The sequence below is a fragment of the Panulirus ornatus genome, chromosome 44, assembly GCF_036320965.1.
Source record: "Panulirus ornatus isolate Po-2019 chromosome 44, ASM3632096v1, whole genome shotgun sequence".
NCBI lineage: Eukaryota > Metazoa > Arthropoda > Malacostraca > Decapoda > Palinuridae > Panulirus > Panulirus ornatus.
The window spans coordinates 8,321,484-8,337,742 of record NC_092267.1 but is presented as its reverse complement, the minus strand read 5'-3'; the positions used below and the strand labels follow the sequence as shown (position 1 = coordinate 8,337,742).

Here is a 16,259-nt window from a genome sequence, read left to right as displayed (position 1 = left end):
CCTTCTGCTCATTCTGGTCTCATTTGTGCACATTCAGATACCCATGTTCGAGCCTTCGAGAAGTCATAACTTAGTTTTCATGTATATTCCTGCATTTGGAAAGTGATAATAAGGGAATGGAGGGTTTCGAGCCCTCTCCTCCTGCCCTTCAGTCACCTTTTGTTACATTTAGTGGACATGTAGATAAAATTTGTATTCCTTAGTCATCTGTATTGTTACTATAGATGTAATTTTTGTGAGAAAAATTCCTTTATCCAGGTGGATGTCATAGTACTGGTAATGTTGTGCACACAGCCTGCTTAACATGTATTCATTACTATGATTAGGAATTCAGTATCTGATTAAAAATTGAAGTACCCTACTTTAGTTTTCTGATGAATAAAAAGTGTATTTAAAACTTTTTTATTTACAGGAAATGAATTTACAACACTTGAAGGTGTTGAAATGGTATGGGATCTTCAAACTTTGACTGATCGAGAGTCTGTAGTTGCTGCACAGACTGTTCTCAGGTAAAGCATTTCCTTTGTATCTATCGAATGGCATTTCAGTGTTTTTCCATTGAGAATCTCTTTTTCTGTGCTTTGTTTTCATTTCAGTGTTTTAATAGTTACACATCATTTATGACACTTCATAGAATTTGGAGTATTAAAAGCATACAGTACTCTAAGACTTTATAAGGCAAAAGTGAAACATTAGCATTTTGTTCAAGTGGATCATTTTTATTCAAATGTGCCATTGTTGTTTAAAAGAAATGATTCTTAAAAAATGAGGGCTCATACATTTTTAGTACAATTAGTGGTTCCGACAATGTTATATGGTTGCGAGGCATGGGCTATAGATAGGATTGGGCAGAGGGGAGTGGATGTGTTGGAAATGAAATGTTTGAGGACAATATTTGGTGTGAGGTGGTTTGATCAAGTAAGTGATGAAATAAATGATCAAGTAAGTGATGCAATAGAGGTTGTCATTGAGAGAGCAGTAAAGGGTGTGTTGAAATATTTGGACACATGGAGAGAATGAGTGAGGAAAGATCGACAAAGAGGATATATGTGTCAGAGGTGGAGGGAACAAGGAGAAGCAGAAGAGCAAATTGGAGGTGGAAAGATGGAGTGAAAAAGATTTTGAGCGATCAGGGCCTGAACATACAGGAGGGTGAAAAGCATGCAAGGAATAGAGTGAATTGGAACGATGTGGTATACCAGGGTCAACATGCTCTCAGTGGATTGAACCAGAGCATGTGAAGCATCTGGGGTAAACCATGGAAAGGTCTGTGGGGCCTGGATGTGGAAAGGGAGCTGTGGTTTTGGTTCATTACACATGACAGCTAGAGAGAGAATGTGAACAAATGTGGCCTTTTTGTCTTTTCCTTGCACTACCTCGCTGGAAGATGGATGATGCTATTTCATGAGTGGCAGGGTGGCAACGGAAATGGATGAAGGCAGCAAGTATGAATATGTACATGTGTATATATGTATATGTCTGTGTGTGTATATGTATGTATACATTGAAATGTATATGGGCATTTATGTATATATATGTGTATGTAGGTGGGTTGGGCCATTCTTTGTTTGTTTCTTTGCGCTCTGATGCGGGAAACAGAGGTTAAGTATAATAATGATATGAAAAAAGAATCAAAAGATATGTAACTCACCGAAAAACTAAGTATCAGTTAGATTTGTAATTGTCATCATCACTTTATATAAAGTAAAAAAGAAACTGCAAAAAGTTCTATTAAGATAACCTTAATAGAAAAGGTAATATTGAACAAAACCAGTCTTCACAAAAATAGAACATTGGAAATACCAAGGCAAGTATTGACATTTATCATTCTCTTAATTGATGTATACTTATATAGTAACTTGATTGTTATTACTCTTCTATACTGCATGGGGAGGGAGATCTAAATGTAGGGCCACACCTCTCGAACTTTCTCGACGAGTATGCAACTTTTTAGATTCTTTATGTATTTTTGTGTATGTGTTTATATATATTTGAATATTGAGTAGAATAATTTTTCTGTGTTTCTTTTATTCTGAAACTTGTTATGTAATTGTCAGGTTCATGACCTTTGAGGACTCGCCATACAAGATGCCACCAGCCATTGCCCCTCTTGAACAGAAAGGCCGCATGGGCTACATGGTGCTCGTTGAAGGAAGGCAGACTGGCTCAGCCAGACTCTCTGTCAAGATTGCTCATCATGCGTATAAGGTGACTGTTTGAATTTTTTTATGTCAGTTTCAAAGATAAAAGATTTCCAATGGTACCAGACCACCAGCATGTAGTTACACTGCAAATGAAAAATCATTTTCAGCAAGGTTGTATCACCATCATTGGATGAAAAGGAGTACAGTTTCATCAAAGAACTTCTCACTACCTTCCTACTACATTAGTGGTACATTAGGCAAGAGCAAAAGGAAGAGACAGATAGAAGTAGTAGGTAGTAACATTAGACCGGAGGATAGGTGGGAGTAGAAGGATGGCACAGTGCATAGACACTTTAGGTAAATGAGGTCAGTGGCTTGTTGAGTATTATTTCTTTTAGCCAGTTGTGATGGCGCACAAGCAGCCAACTCTAGGCAGTGAAAACAATCTTGTTGAAGACCTTCATATTCTATAGGCATTCATTATTCCCCTGCTCTTGCATGGAGTGCAGCCTTTGAGCTGTGGTATTATAGTAAAAGGAGTCTTGGTATTCTACATATGTAGAAGTTCCGCCTGTCACTCCAGCCCTTCATAGGTACCTTTTACAGTTTTCAGGAAATACATGGATTTTCATTATTTTGTATTTCTACATGTAAGATTTAGACTTGAAATAGTGAATGATAGACCATCAGATGAAAAAGAATGCTGGAAGAGAGGAGTGAAAATATATGAGTCATTCTACATGGTAAAAGATCACAAGGGACAAGAAGAAGTTAGACCGTCTCTCCAAAAGTTTCATGGCAGTCTTCACGAATTCTGAAGTAAACAAAACTATCTTGTCAAATACAGATTTTATGGAGGGTACTACAACATACTCTTAAGACTTGAAAGGGCAAAGTGGAGCTTATTTTAGGTAGCAGAGTTAGATATCTTTAACTCACTTTTTTTCTCTTGCCTTCCTGCTCCTGATTTCTTTCCTGTGTGAGTCTGGTTTACTAGCTGAAGAAGCACAATGTATTCCTGTAGCATCTTTTGCGAAGGAGAAACTATGCTTTCAGCATTGCAGTTGCTGCATTTCTGTGCAAGCTCCACAGCAGGTGTTTTCACTGCTGTTAAGTCTGTAGTGTTCTAAGATGTTCAGTGATGGAAGTCTTTGGATGTCATGCACCATTTTGGTGGAAATGAGGGAAATATTATGAGAATGGGATTAATCACTTTCACAGTCATTGATATTTACTTTGATCACTGGCATCAGAAGAATGGGTGTGCAGATAGTTTCTCTGAATATAAAGAGTATATAATCTAATGTTTAATTCTTTGCAGCATCTTGCTCCTGCATCCGTTGACTTGATGGTTGTGGCTAATCTCCTGCTTGACCCAGCAGATGTGTATCTCTTGCCTCACACTGTAGTAAAGTACACAGTGTTCCAGCTCAAGCAAGGACACTTGTCTACCATTGACATACCAGCCTCACAATTTTATTTGCAGGTGTGTAATTTTACTAGTTTTTTATGGGAGAAAACTGAAAAATGATTAATATCAGTTGCATTTTATGGAGATAGAAATAGCAGGATTTTATTTTGTAGACATGTGAGTATTTAACCCTACAAATTTCCTCTTTATGCTGCAACCAGGTTACAGACACAAATATTGCAGAGCTTAATGAAGATGGCATCAGTATCACATCTAAAAGTCTTGGAACATCACAGGTTGGTAACAAGGAATGCAGATTATGTGAAATTTTGAAATTCTTATACATATAAACAATTGCTGCAGTACCTGCTTTTTTTATAGTTTGTAAAATAAGTGTTTTTTTGGGGGTTACAGAATTGTATAAAAGATTTAGAATGAAATTAACTTTTGTGAGGTTTTTCAATGAAGATGCTTATTTTTTGCCCGTAATATACCAAATATTCTGAGCTAAACCCTTATAAAGGAATGTTTTATTTTATAGGTGATTCTGAGAGACAATAATGTAATCTCGTCAGAGCTAGTGAAGCAGCCAGCAGCCACAGTGCATGTTGTAGATCCATCATACCTCATCATAACTATTGAGCCCCATAATAATCAAGCACTTATTTATGGTAGGCACTATGCCTTCGTTGTCACTATCTACGACAAGCAGGATAACAAAATCTTCTTATCTGACGTAAGTAGGATTTGGATCCGAAAATTTTTTAAGAAGTGAAGTGAGGGCTGAGGTACAGTGAATCCTTATTTATCCAGTATTTTTCTGGATACCTGCCATTCAGTAGGAAATTGCCTTAATTGCTGAAGGATCTTCATATACATGTATAGAAATTATTGTCTGTGTATGTATATTTATAGATATGTTGATATGTATATGTTGGTATATGTGTGTGTATGGGCATTTATGTGTATGTAGATATACATATTCACCATTTCCTTCATTAGCAAGGTAGCGTTGAGAATAGAGGACTGAGCCTTAGAGAGAAAATCCTCACTTGGCCCCAGTCTCTTGGAAAAGTAAAAACTGGAGGGGAGGATTTCCAGCCCCCAGCTCCCTCCCCTTTTAGTCACCTTCTACAACACGCAGGGAGTGTGTGGGAAGTATTCTTTCTCCCCTATCCCCAGGGGTAAAACTATACGTGTGTGTGTATATGAGTGGATGGGCCATCCTTCATCTGTTTCCTGGTACAACCTTACTGATGCAGGAAACAGCGATTAAGTTTTTTATTTTTATTGTACTTAACTGCCGTCTTCCGCGTTAGCGAGGTAGTGCAAAGAAACAGAGGAGGAATTAAGTATGATGTATAAATGATTAGATAAGTGTATATAACAAAGTCTGTTTTAGTAATTTGTGTGGCTAGAATTCTCATGTAAATGCAAATTTTAGATGATTTACATCAGACATACAAAAAAGAAGGAACAGAGAATTGGGCCAGGTGAGGGTAGTCCCTCAAAGGCCCAGTCATCTGTTCTTAACGCTACCTCGCTAATGCGGGAAATGGCGAATAGTTTGAAAGAAAGAAAGAACATCAGACATACAGTATTGTCTATCATTGAATTGCACAGAAGTTATAAAGGATTTTGTAGGTATATTTATTGCCCCACCAATACAGTTTTTCCCTGATTAGTGGTTTTCTTTCATGCTTGTTTGCATTGGCAATTCTTACATTTGCATGTAGTGTTAGGAAGAAATGAAGATAAGATCACGTTTGTTTACATCCAATCTAACTGTCGTGTGTGCTACACTGAATCGACAATCCCCTATCCACAACTAGATTGCGCAGACTTTTCCTTGGTTTCCCCCAGCTGCTTTGTATTCCTTGTTCTGTCCATTAACAGAATGTAGCCCTCTGTGTACCACATCTCTCCAATTTGTTCTGTCTCAGCAAGCTTCAGCCTCCATTCGTGCTGATACTGCAAGCGTGCAAAACCATATTTACCCCATCCTTCCATCTCCAATTTGGTCTTTCCCTTCTCCTTGACCCCTTCACCTCTGACACATATATATCTACTGTATCAATCTTTTCTCCCTGATATCCTGCATAAATCCATACCAATTCAGCATACCCTCTTTGGCTTTCTTACTCATACTTAAGCATTCCTCACACCACATCTTGACCTCAAACATTTCATTTCCAACACATTTACCTTCCTCCATATATTTTTATTCAAAGCCTATGCCACACTTCCATACAACAGCTTCAGGACTATTCTTCCATTAAACACCCATCTTTGCTCTGACTGACAGTTGGCTCTCCTCACACTCCTCAATGCACCTAGGACCTTATCCCCTCTCACCCCACCCTATTGCTCACTTCAGCTTCCATAGTTTCATTCACTGTGTTGTTCACTCACAGTTGAGAACTTCTTGCCAATCTTTATATCTATCTCTTGATGCCTGTTCCCTTTGCAAACTCTCTCAAGGGAATGGACATGGAAGAAGAGTCTCCATAAGTGATGGACTCCAATGCTGCATTTTAGCCTTTAGTTTTTCACCTTTGATAGTCCGCTGGCAGAGGAGAACTCAAGCATGGTGTTATCTGAGGCTCTTACCTAACCTATTAGTGATGTACAACACTGGACTGAATAAAGGCTTATGAAATAGTCTTGGAAAGGTCTGTTTATGGGGCTTGGCTAAAGTGTTCTCTTTTAGGTCATTATGTGTGACAGCTAGACTGTACTGTCTGCCTCAGGGCTTCTGCAGCTCTCAGAAAACAATCCACATTCACTCGCCAGGACCACAGAATAAGAATTGTGGCAATGTAGTGCATTTGTCTTCGTGGAATGATTGAAATGACTGTCGTAGAGTATATATATTCAACATCTTGAGCGTGGAAGTTGCATCTTGGGAATTAGTCATGTGATATATTGAATTAGGTTGTGTAGTTTTTGGAATGCATATGACCCCCCACTGCAGATTTGGTTGGGGCATGTGAATTGTTTGTTGAGGCTGTTCAGGGATTTTTTTCTCTAATATGTCAGTAGGTGGATTGGTTACTAGATGATAATTTTTTTTTAGATGAACATTTTTCAGAGCAACTGTAATTGCATATTGCTGATTAAATGCCTTTTTTGATATATGATTTGACATTTCCTGTTAGTTATTATAGTATCAAGTCAAACAGTAATGTATTAGTTGTCTGTCTGTCATCACTGTAACATTGCAGTAAAAGAAAGCAGAATGATAGTTAAATGTAAAGGATGTTCATTCATCCCCACATTTTCATTTCTGTGAAGTATCTGTCTAGGTCAGTAGAATGTATGTGGTTGACATTTTGGCATTTACCAACATTTTAGTTTTTCTGTTGTCTATTTGCCTATATACTTAATTTTTCTTTCAGAATATTGTAATGGAGACTACAATACCATCTGAGTATTTCAACTCAGAATATGTCTCCAAGAATGGCTCTTATGTATATGGTGTACCCCACAAGATAGGGAGTACAAAGATTCAGGTATGTTTCTCATGGAGTTTTACACAATGCTTTGGTTCATTTGGATGAAAAATGTAAGGGAACTTACCAATGTGTAGCTGAAGACTGGTGGTAGTTTTGATACTGTATTATTTCATGATCACTAGAGATCTCTTAGATAGGTTTGTTGGAGATATGAGATTTTCATTTAAATTTTAGATTTTAACCATCCCTTTCATCATGCCCAGAGCATATATGAATTAATGCATTGTCTTCCATATTGCTTGAACCAGTAATCCAAGACTTTTTTAAAAGATATGTAGATAAACTGATTCTTTCTTATTGTGCACTAATCACTGATAAACATTTGGTCACCCTAAGTACTGCTGTTACAGCACCTGTTGTTAGATTATTTGTTTGCTGTCTCCTGTTATACCCAGTTTTGCATGACTAGTAAATATTTTTGCTAGGTATTGTAGGGCTGAGAGAACCAGTATGTCTCCTCAGACTGCTATACTTTCTGCTGCATTTGTAGAATTGAAGAAAGTAGGATATTGAATCAATCTTAATATGTCAGAAACTTGGCTTAATGAAAAAATGAAAGATGAAGTAAGCTTTGATTAATATGAAATATTCAGAGCAGAAAGAACCAAATTTAGCAAGGTATAGCAATACATGTCCATAGTAGGTTAAAAGGAAAACATAATTATGAGTTACAGTAAATAAAGATATGATGGCAGTGGTATATCTGCACCATCTGAAATACTTGAATGTGCATGCATTATCTATTTCATCAGAAGCTTAATGGATTACTACTTGGTCTCTCATTCCTGATATTATGATCAACATTCAATTTTCATTATTCACTTTTATAGTCATGATTTACTCATTTCTTGCATTCACACTAGTCGCTGTTAGTATGATGAACAGTCTTGGAGACAGTATATTCCTTTATCTTATTTACTACTAAAAGAATATCAGTATTCATAATGATATATCTTACTAATGCAAGTGCTGATATCTTGTGAAAGTTGTATTTTGGTACATGAAAGTCTGTTTGTCACAGCAGTAATGAATAACTGTTGAGCAAAGTTTTGGTTATTATTATATGTTAAGAGTAATTAGCATTTTGTTCACAGGCAACTCTATCTGCTGTGGAAGTGGCTGGTACTATTTTGGAGATTACTCCACCCTTGAAGGCCAGCCAGGATCTAGAAATATTTGAACCCATTGTTGTGATACCTCCACGTACGGTCTTTCCTTGGGATCCACTCACAGAACCTACTTATAGTCTCAACTTAACAGTAAGGAACTTTCTCATTTCAGATTATGACATGAGAGGTAACATTTATAGATTTCATTTACTCATTTACATATTCAAGTATTTTATCGCATGTCATTTTCATTAATATAGAAATCACTTTTTTGTTATATACTTCTCTGCATAGTGTTTGGCTTAGTGACTGATAGAATTTTTTGTGATATATTATTTTGATTATTTAATTTATCATTCATACTTGTTTGCAGTTTTTTCCATATTAGCAGTGTAGCACAAGGAAGAGGTGAGTAAAGGCCACATTTTCTCACATACATTCTCTAGTTGTCATTGTAATGAATAGGAACCATAACCCTTATCCACAACTAGGCCTCACGTACCTCTCTGTGGTTTCCCTCAGCTGTTTCACATACCCTGGTTCAGTCTGTTGAGAGCTTGTCAACCCCTGTATAACACATTGTTCCAATTCACTCTGTCCTGTCCACATTATTTACCTTCCTGCATATTTAGGCTTCAATCCTTCCATTTCCAGTTTGGTCTCCCCCTTCTCATGTCCCCTCCATTTCTGACTTATTTATCCTCTTTGTCACCTTCTTTGTTATATCATTCGAATTGTTTATGCTGTTGCAGGTAAGGGGTGGGTCTGGCAGTGTGCTATGGAGCAGCAACAATACAGAAGTACTTGGAGTCTCACAAATGGGTGTGTGCAGAACAAAATCTCAGGGGTCTGTTTTAGTCACTGCTTCCATGGTGATTAATCCACACAACAAAGATACTGCTGAGGTTGGTATAGAGTGATTTCTTAGCATTCATTTCTGTTTTATCTATCTATCAACATCTCTGAGAACTTCTGTCAAGGAGGTGGCCACGACAAAAGTCTCTTAATTCAATTTAGAAATGATTTAATAGAAAAACAATTCATTCCATATGATTTTAGAAAAACTCTTGGTATGTAAGGATAATGTTAGAAAAAGCATTTTAGGTTTATTTGTTTACAGAATACTTAAAATCCCAAAGGCCTGAGTAGAAGTGATAATATTCTTATACACAGAGGAAAGAATTTTATGAATTTTTGATAAGTAGCTTGCTTACACTTGAGAGTTAAGTTGAAAGTTTAATATGTTATTATGTTAAGCATTTAGTGTGTGAGAATGATGAGAATGAAGACCATGGTCTCAGCTGATGATTCACCTTAGTGAATAGAGAGAAAAAGTAAGAAGCTCTTTTATTATTGTGGAAGTTCACATTTCACTTTGATGCATTAGACATGGATTGATGCAAAAGGGGGAGGAGATGAGGAAGGAGTTTTGTGCTAATTCCACCCCAATGAATTGGGAATATGATCAGATGCCAGCTTACTTTACCTTTTCCTGCCCGTGTATGCTTACTGAATGTGAATATTTTATTACATAGGTGTGTAGTATTCTTGTATGCATTTTCTTTGCATTTCAATGATGATATTCATTCTTCATTTTCCTACGTTCCTCTACTTTTAGCAACTACTATATTCATGTCATTATTGCACAGATCCATATTGTTGAGGCAGTAGGCTTGGCACTACTTGAAAGTGTTGTTGAGGCAGAAGTTGAAACAAGGCTTCCCCTTCATGTAGCAGCATATACACAGTGGGATGGCACCCAGGTTCCATTCACTGTTTGTCACAAATTGCCTCTGAAGGTGGAGCCAAAAGAGCAATCCTTTACTGCACTGCCAGGTTAGTCACGAAAATTTCTCACTTTTTAAGGAGGTAATGCCTTTACGTATGATTTTTTAAACTCAGTGGGAGACCAAATTGGAGGTGGAAAGATGGAGTGAAAAAGATTTTGAGTGATCGGGGCCTGAACATGCATGAGGGTGAAAGGCGGGCAAGGAATAGAGTGAATTGGATCGATGTGGTATACCGGGATTGACGTGCTGTCAGTGGATTGAATCAGGGCATGTGAAGCGTCTGGGGTAAACCATGGAAAGTTGTGTGGGGCCTGGATGTGGAAAGGGAGCTGTGGTTTCGGGCATTATTGCATGACAGCTGGAGACTGAGTGTGAACGAATGAGGCCTTTGTTATCTTTTCCTAGTGCTACCTCGCACACATGAGGGGGGAGGGGGATGGTATTTCATGTGTGGCGAGGTGGCGATGGGAATGAATAAAGGCAGACAGTGTGAATTGTGTGCATGGGTATATATGTATGTGTCTGTGTGTGTATATATATGTGTACATTGAGATGTGTAGGTATGTATATTTGCGTGTGTGGACGTATGTGTATATACGTGTGTATTGGGGTGGGTTGGGCCATTTCTTTCTTCTGTTTCCTTGCGCTACCTCGCAATTGCGGGAGACAGCGACAAAGCAAAATAAAATAAATAAATAAATAATGTTTTTAGTTTTATCTAGACTTACTTGTGAAATGTTTTTCATTTTATGCTGAAATGTATGGTGACACAAATATATATTTTTCTTGATAACAGCTTAGATCTTCATGTATAAGCAGAATGCTTTGAGCTTGGTTGGATGAAGGTATACTTTAACACTTTACCCACCTCTATAGAAAGGTGAATGAAGAGGATTCATCCACTTTAAGTGTCATAAACACAATACTGGCAAATGCTTGTTCACAGGATACTTTTTTTCTAAAGTTCCGGTCATGGACAAATGTCCACATCAAGATGAGGCTTTAACTGAAATGATAAGATGTTAATGAAAAGGGAAAAAGACAGGAAAAGTATTTACAAATTTTGCAGGAAAAGTATTTACAAATTTTGGAGGAAGTGAAAGACGAAAATGCAGGTGGATGCAAGGCATGCAGGAGATAGAGCAAATTGGAGCAATGTAGTTTACAGGAGATGACTTGCTGTCATTGGGCTAAGCCAGGCCACATGAAGCAGTATGGGGAAACCATGGATAAGTCTGTAGGTCCTGGTTGTGGATGAAGGGGCTGGGGTCTCAGTGCATAATGCATAACAGCGAGGCCATTTCTTTTTATGTTCCTGGTGCTGTCTTGCTTATGTGGGAAATGGCAAAATGCATTTAAGAATGATAATATATGAAAATGAGTAAATCTTTGAATTTATTCTGTCTTGATATCAAAATTCATCCTCATTTTTTCAGATATAAAGAATCCCACCATTAAGAGTTCTTGTGCAGTAGTAGAAGTTATAGGAAAGTCTCCAGGCTTCTCTGAAGTTAAGGTTTCATATGAAAGCTCTTCGGGTGAACTAGCTGTTACAACCATTGTTGCTGCTTTTAGGTAAGTAGATACAGAAAGTCTAGAGTAAAGTGAAAGTGAGCTGATTTAAAAGAATCAAGACAATTTAAGCTTGTTCTGACTTTATGGACACAAATTGTCATTAGGAATTTGGTTTGTTTTTTAAATCCGTTAGTTCTAGGTTTGTTTAATAGAGGCTTTACTTTGATAATTATCTCTAAACTTCATAGAATCTGATGGGGTCTAAATGTAATCACTTAGCTGTTTATAAACCTGGAAATGGTGAAGAGTTTGTGGATTTGCTTGCTGAAAAAAAGGACTGGTGATTGGGAATACATGGTTTAAAAAGAGAGACATACAGAAGTATGCATATTTGAGTAGGAGAGATGGTGAAAGGGCATTATTAGATTATGTGTTACTTGATAGGTGTGTAAAAGAGACTTTTGGATGTTAATGTGCTGAGAGGGCAGCTGGTGGGGTGTCTGGTCTCTGTATCTCTGTTCTGTGGAGGCGATGAAGATTTTTAGAGGTTTTCAGAAAAAGAAGAGAGAATGTTGGGGAGAAGAGAGTGATGAGAGTAAGTGAGCTTGGAAAGGAGACTTTATGGATTTTGTGGTTTGTGTTTTTGCATTCCATCATGTTTACAAAATGCCCATCTCTGTCTCCTGCCTCTGGTGAGAAGAAGAGGAAGGCAATTACTCTTGAGATGAAATTAAGGATAATTTTTCAGCATGAAGGCAGCAAACCAGTAATGGCCATCGCACATGAGTTAGGAATATAGCAATTGATGATCTCACCCATCCTAAAGGATAAAAAGCAAATCAGTGATGCAGTGAAATCATTTGCATTGGTTAAATCCACTGTCATCACAAAGAAAAGAGCTGGACTGATTGATGATATGGAAAAACTACTTGTCATGTGGATGGAAGACAAGATACAGAAGTGAATACTGCTTATCTTACTGACCATTCAGGCTGAGGCAAGAAGCCTTTTTCATACTCTTAAATTGTGTGCCAACGATCCTGTGTATACGCAAGTGTTTACTGCAAGTTATGGGTGGTTCCAACACTTCAAGATGCATCATAATTTTCATAATGTAAAGGTTTTAGGTGAGGCAGCAAGTTCCAATACTGAAGGTGCCGAAGCTTTAAAGAGCTGCGTAGGATAATTGTGGATGAGAAATGTAAGTGTTCTGAGAACATTTAAGGTAGGCTAGGCTAAGCAGTGATGTTCATTAGGTTAGATGTACAGTATTAAATGGATTTTCGACAAGATATTTTCTACTTTCGATGGCTTTATCGGAACATAACCCCATCATAAGTTGGGGAGCATCTGCATATGTGTGTATGTGAGTGGATGAGTCTTTCTTCGTCTGTTTCCTGGTGCTACCTCACTGACATGGGAAACTGTGATCAAGTATGATATTGATAATGATATAGAATTGAAAGTATGATCTGAATTAAAAACAATAATCATTATGTTAAAGTAACTGACTGACAAGAATTCATCACGTAATGATAATCTTTTATGATACACCATAATTTCAAACATTTTTATTTTATTTTTCCAGGCCTCTTCATCCTAGCAATCCAGCATCAGGGGAAACAGTTTTAGCTTTAGGATCTTCTAGAATAGTACTCTTCACAGGAGGCCCTCTCCCTTGGATCTCAAAACCATCTTCTCACGAAGTTAAAGGTTAGACTTCATTTTTTCCTTCATGAACACTATGGGGATGGTACTTCTCAAATTTCCTAGTGCCTATTCCTTATTCATATTCATAGTCACACCTTTCATCCCTCTTCATCTTATATCTCCTTTATGCATAGTGGGAAGTGCATGGAAAGAGAGGGTTTCAGAGATGCATGGGATAGTGAATTGGAGCGATATGGTATACAGGAGACAACTTGCTGTCATACGACTGGACCAGGGTACATGAAGTGGCTGGAAGGATGCCATGGAAAGTTTTATTGATATCCATAATGTAGACCCACCTTCACCTACAATCACTAACCCTCAGCTACTCACACATATGACTTAGTTTTGTTCCCCTTGTGTCAATCCTCATGCACTTCACCTTGAGCCATATATACATTGAAAATCTTAACTGACCAATCATCAGCACAGACACCCCCTGTCTTGAGAAATTCAGTGCATTCCCATCCACTTTAGCCACCTTTTCACTCCTTTTATTCAAGGCATTCACCATCTCTTTTCTTTTCACCAAACCATTTCCTTGAGTCTCTCGCTTCCCATACCTCCTTGCCTCAAATACCTCACATGCACCACTCTATCATCAAACACATTCAACAGTCTTCCAAAATACTCACTTTATTATTCCTTTTTCACCACTTTTTTGCCTATTACCACTTCCCCATCTACCCCCTTCACTGGTATACCCATCTCCTTTCTCTTGTTCTCGTTATACTATTCACTTACTTATATAGCATGTATTTGTAAGTTCCCTGAAGTTTGCTGGTGCTCTTTCACTCCACCTCTCATAAATCATTTTTATTGTTATTTGTTGAAGGTGACTAAGAGGTGTGGGAACAGGACCTGGAAATCCTCTCCTTTTGAATTATTACCTTGTAAAAGTTGAGAATAAGGAGCCAAGTGAGGATCATTACTGTAAGCCTCAGGAATAAAAAGTCTATCCCATTTTGCCTTTCCTAGTTATATATGTTATATATTAGTTATCAGTTAAAAATAATTGTACTGACAGTTTGGTAGGGATTTGATAGTCAAATTTAAACTTTAATTTTGTCTATGTTTATTTCAGATTTTATTAGTTATCAGTTGAAAATAATTGTACTGACAGTTTGGTAGGGATTTGATAGTCAAATTTAAACTAATTTTGTCTATGTTTATTTCAGTGGAAGTTGATGATCCAGAAAAAGTTGAAGTAAAGCTTCTGAGTGGAGTAAAGAAACATTCAGACCTTCATGCTGTGGAAGTATTTTGCCTTGATCTTGGAGAGTTCACAGTTACCGTAACTGTAGGAAACAGTCCATCCTCAACACTTATTAATCCTCAAAGTGTATGTCATGATTCATCTTGTAATTATGGTGTAGTATTAGTTCCACTATATTCCTTATTTTTCAATACTGAAGCCTTAGATATATATCCTTGTAAATGTGTTGTAGCAAGAAAGTCACCACTTGTATTTTACTACCATAATAATGTGACTGGTTCTATCCTCAGTTTGTAGGATGATGAAATTCATGTTAAAAGACATGAAAACAAAAGATAGACATTCATATGCTGAGCAACATTTTGAATTAGTGCTTGTATCCCTTCACTTTTAGGAGATGGCAGGCAACCCAGGTTAACTTATAAGTGGTTATGTCAGTTTACATCAAGCTTTATGTTTCCTTTCTCCGCAAATTTAAAATGAAGAAGTTAGTAATTCAAGATATTCAGGATGGTAAATGTTTAATTGAGTGTCTGGGATTATTAATCTGTGTGACATTTGTAGACTTTACTTGAGTTAAGTACATGTTCCTCCTATTTTCAAGGCCAGTTTCTCCTTCATTTGTAAGGGTTATAGGCATGTTAGACAAAAAGGCACACCACATGCTCAGTTTCAGGTGTATGTAAACCTGATTCTTAATGGAAGAACTGGTTATAGAAAGAGGCAAAGATTAAAGAAGGAAAAAATGTCACAGCTTTATCATTCAGGGAAAAATGGAGGTATAAAATCAGTCACTTCGAGTGGCTGGTCTTCACACAGAAACTATACAAAGTAGCAGCCAGCTGCTTGCCACAGCTCCAAGCCTCTATTTTGGAAGGAGGTTGATAGTTTGAGGAAAACAAAAGGACAAATGGAAGTATCATGGGGCAAATGAAGAAATGGTAACAGGCAGATTTTAGATGAGGAGATGGAGCAAGTGATGTGGTGGCAGGTATATGAAGTAAGAAGTGACAAAAGCCTTCTGTAAGATAAGGTGTGAGAAGACAGCTGGTGCAGATGGGATTGCCTCTGAATTTTTCAAGAAAGGAGGTAACTGTGTTGTTGATTGGCTTATTAAGATTTTTAAGATGTTTATGGTGAGATGTCTGAGGATTGGTAGAATACATATATAATGCCAATGTATAAAAGTAAGGGTGATAAAAGTGATGAATGCTCAGATTACAGTGGTATAAGTTTGTTGAGTAAGTAATATGAGAGAATAGTGATCGAGAGTGTGGTGTTATCAGACTGGGGAGGAACAATGTGGTTTCAAGAGTGCTTAAGATGTGGATCAGGTAATGGCTTTGAAAAATCTGCATGAGAAAGACATAGAGAAACAGAAGAGTTTGTTTAGCTTTTGTGGATCTGCAGACAGCATATGATAGTGTTGGTAGAGATGCTCTGAGGAAGATGTAAACGAATATATGGTGTGGGAGAAAAGCTGTGAGAAGCAGTGAAGAGTGTTCCTCAAGAGGTTAAGGTGTGTGTGTGTGTAAATAGAAAGAGAGAAGGATGGGCAGTTCCTGGTAAAGGTGGGTTCGCAGCAGGGATGTGTGATGTCACCGTAGCTGTTTGACATGTTTATGGTTGGGATGGTGAAGGAATTGAATACATGGTCCCTGAGAAGATGGGTAGGTATGCAGTCTCTCGGGGGATAGTTGCTAGGAGCTAAGTCAGTTGCAACTTTGTTTGCTAATGACACAGCACTGGTGGCAGATTCAAGTGAGAAACTGTAGAAGCTGGTGTCTTGGTTTGGAAGAGTGTATGAAAGTTTTGGGTAAATGTGGCTAAAAGGAAAGTCATTAGATGT

General features: G+C 37.6%; 1 protein-coding gene across 1 annotated transcript in view; it reads left to right on the top strand.

The window, feature by feature from the left end:
* Positions 1-16,259, top strand: part of Gp210 (nucleoporin 210) — a 61,848-nt gene that overhangs the window by 5,599 nt on the left and 39,990 nt on the right. The window contains exons 4-15 of the mRNA XM_071687720.1: positions 413-509; positions 2,058-2,208; positions 3,466-3,630; positions 3,777-3,851; positions 4,097-4,291; positions 6,954-7,067; positions 8,165-8,329; positions 8,932-9,084; positions 9,829-10,015; positions 11,406-11,544; positions 13,073-13,197; positions 14,373-14,536. Coding sequence (XP_071543821.1) covers positions 413-509; positions 2,058-2,208; positions 3,466-3,630; positions 3,777-3,851; positions 4,097-4,291; positions 6,954-7,067; positions 8,165-8,329; positions 8,932-9,084; positions 9,829-10,015; positions 11,406-11,544; positions 13,073-13,197; positions 14,373-14,536 — 1,730 coding nt within the window. The remainder of the gene's footprint in view (positions 1-412; positions 510-2,057; positions 2,209-3,465; positions 3,631-3,776; positions 3,852-4,096; positions 4,292-6,953; positions 7,068-8,164; positions 8,330-8,931; positions 9,085-9,828; positions 10,016-11,405; positions 11,545-13,072; positions 13,198-14,372; positions 14,537-16,259) is intronic.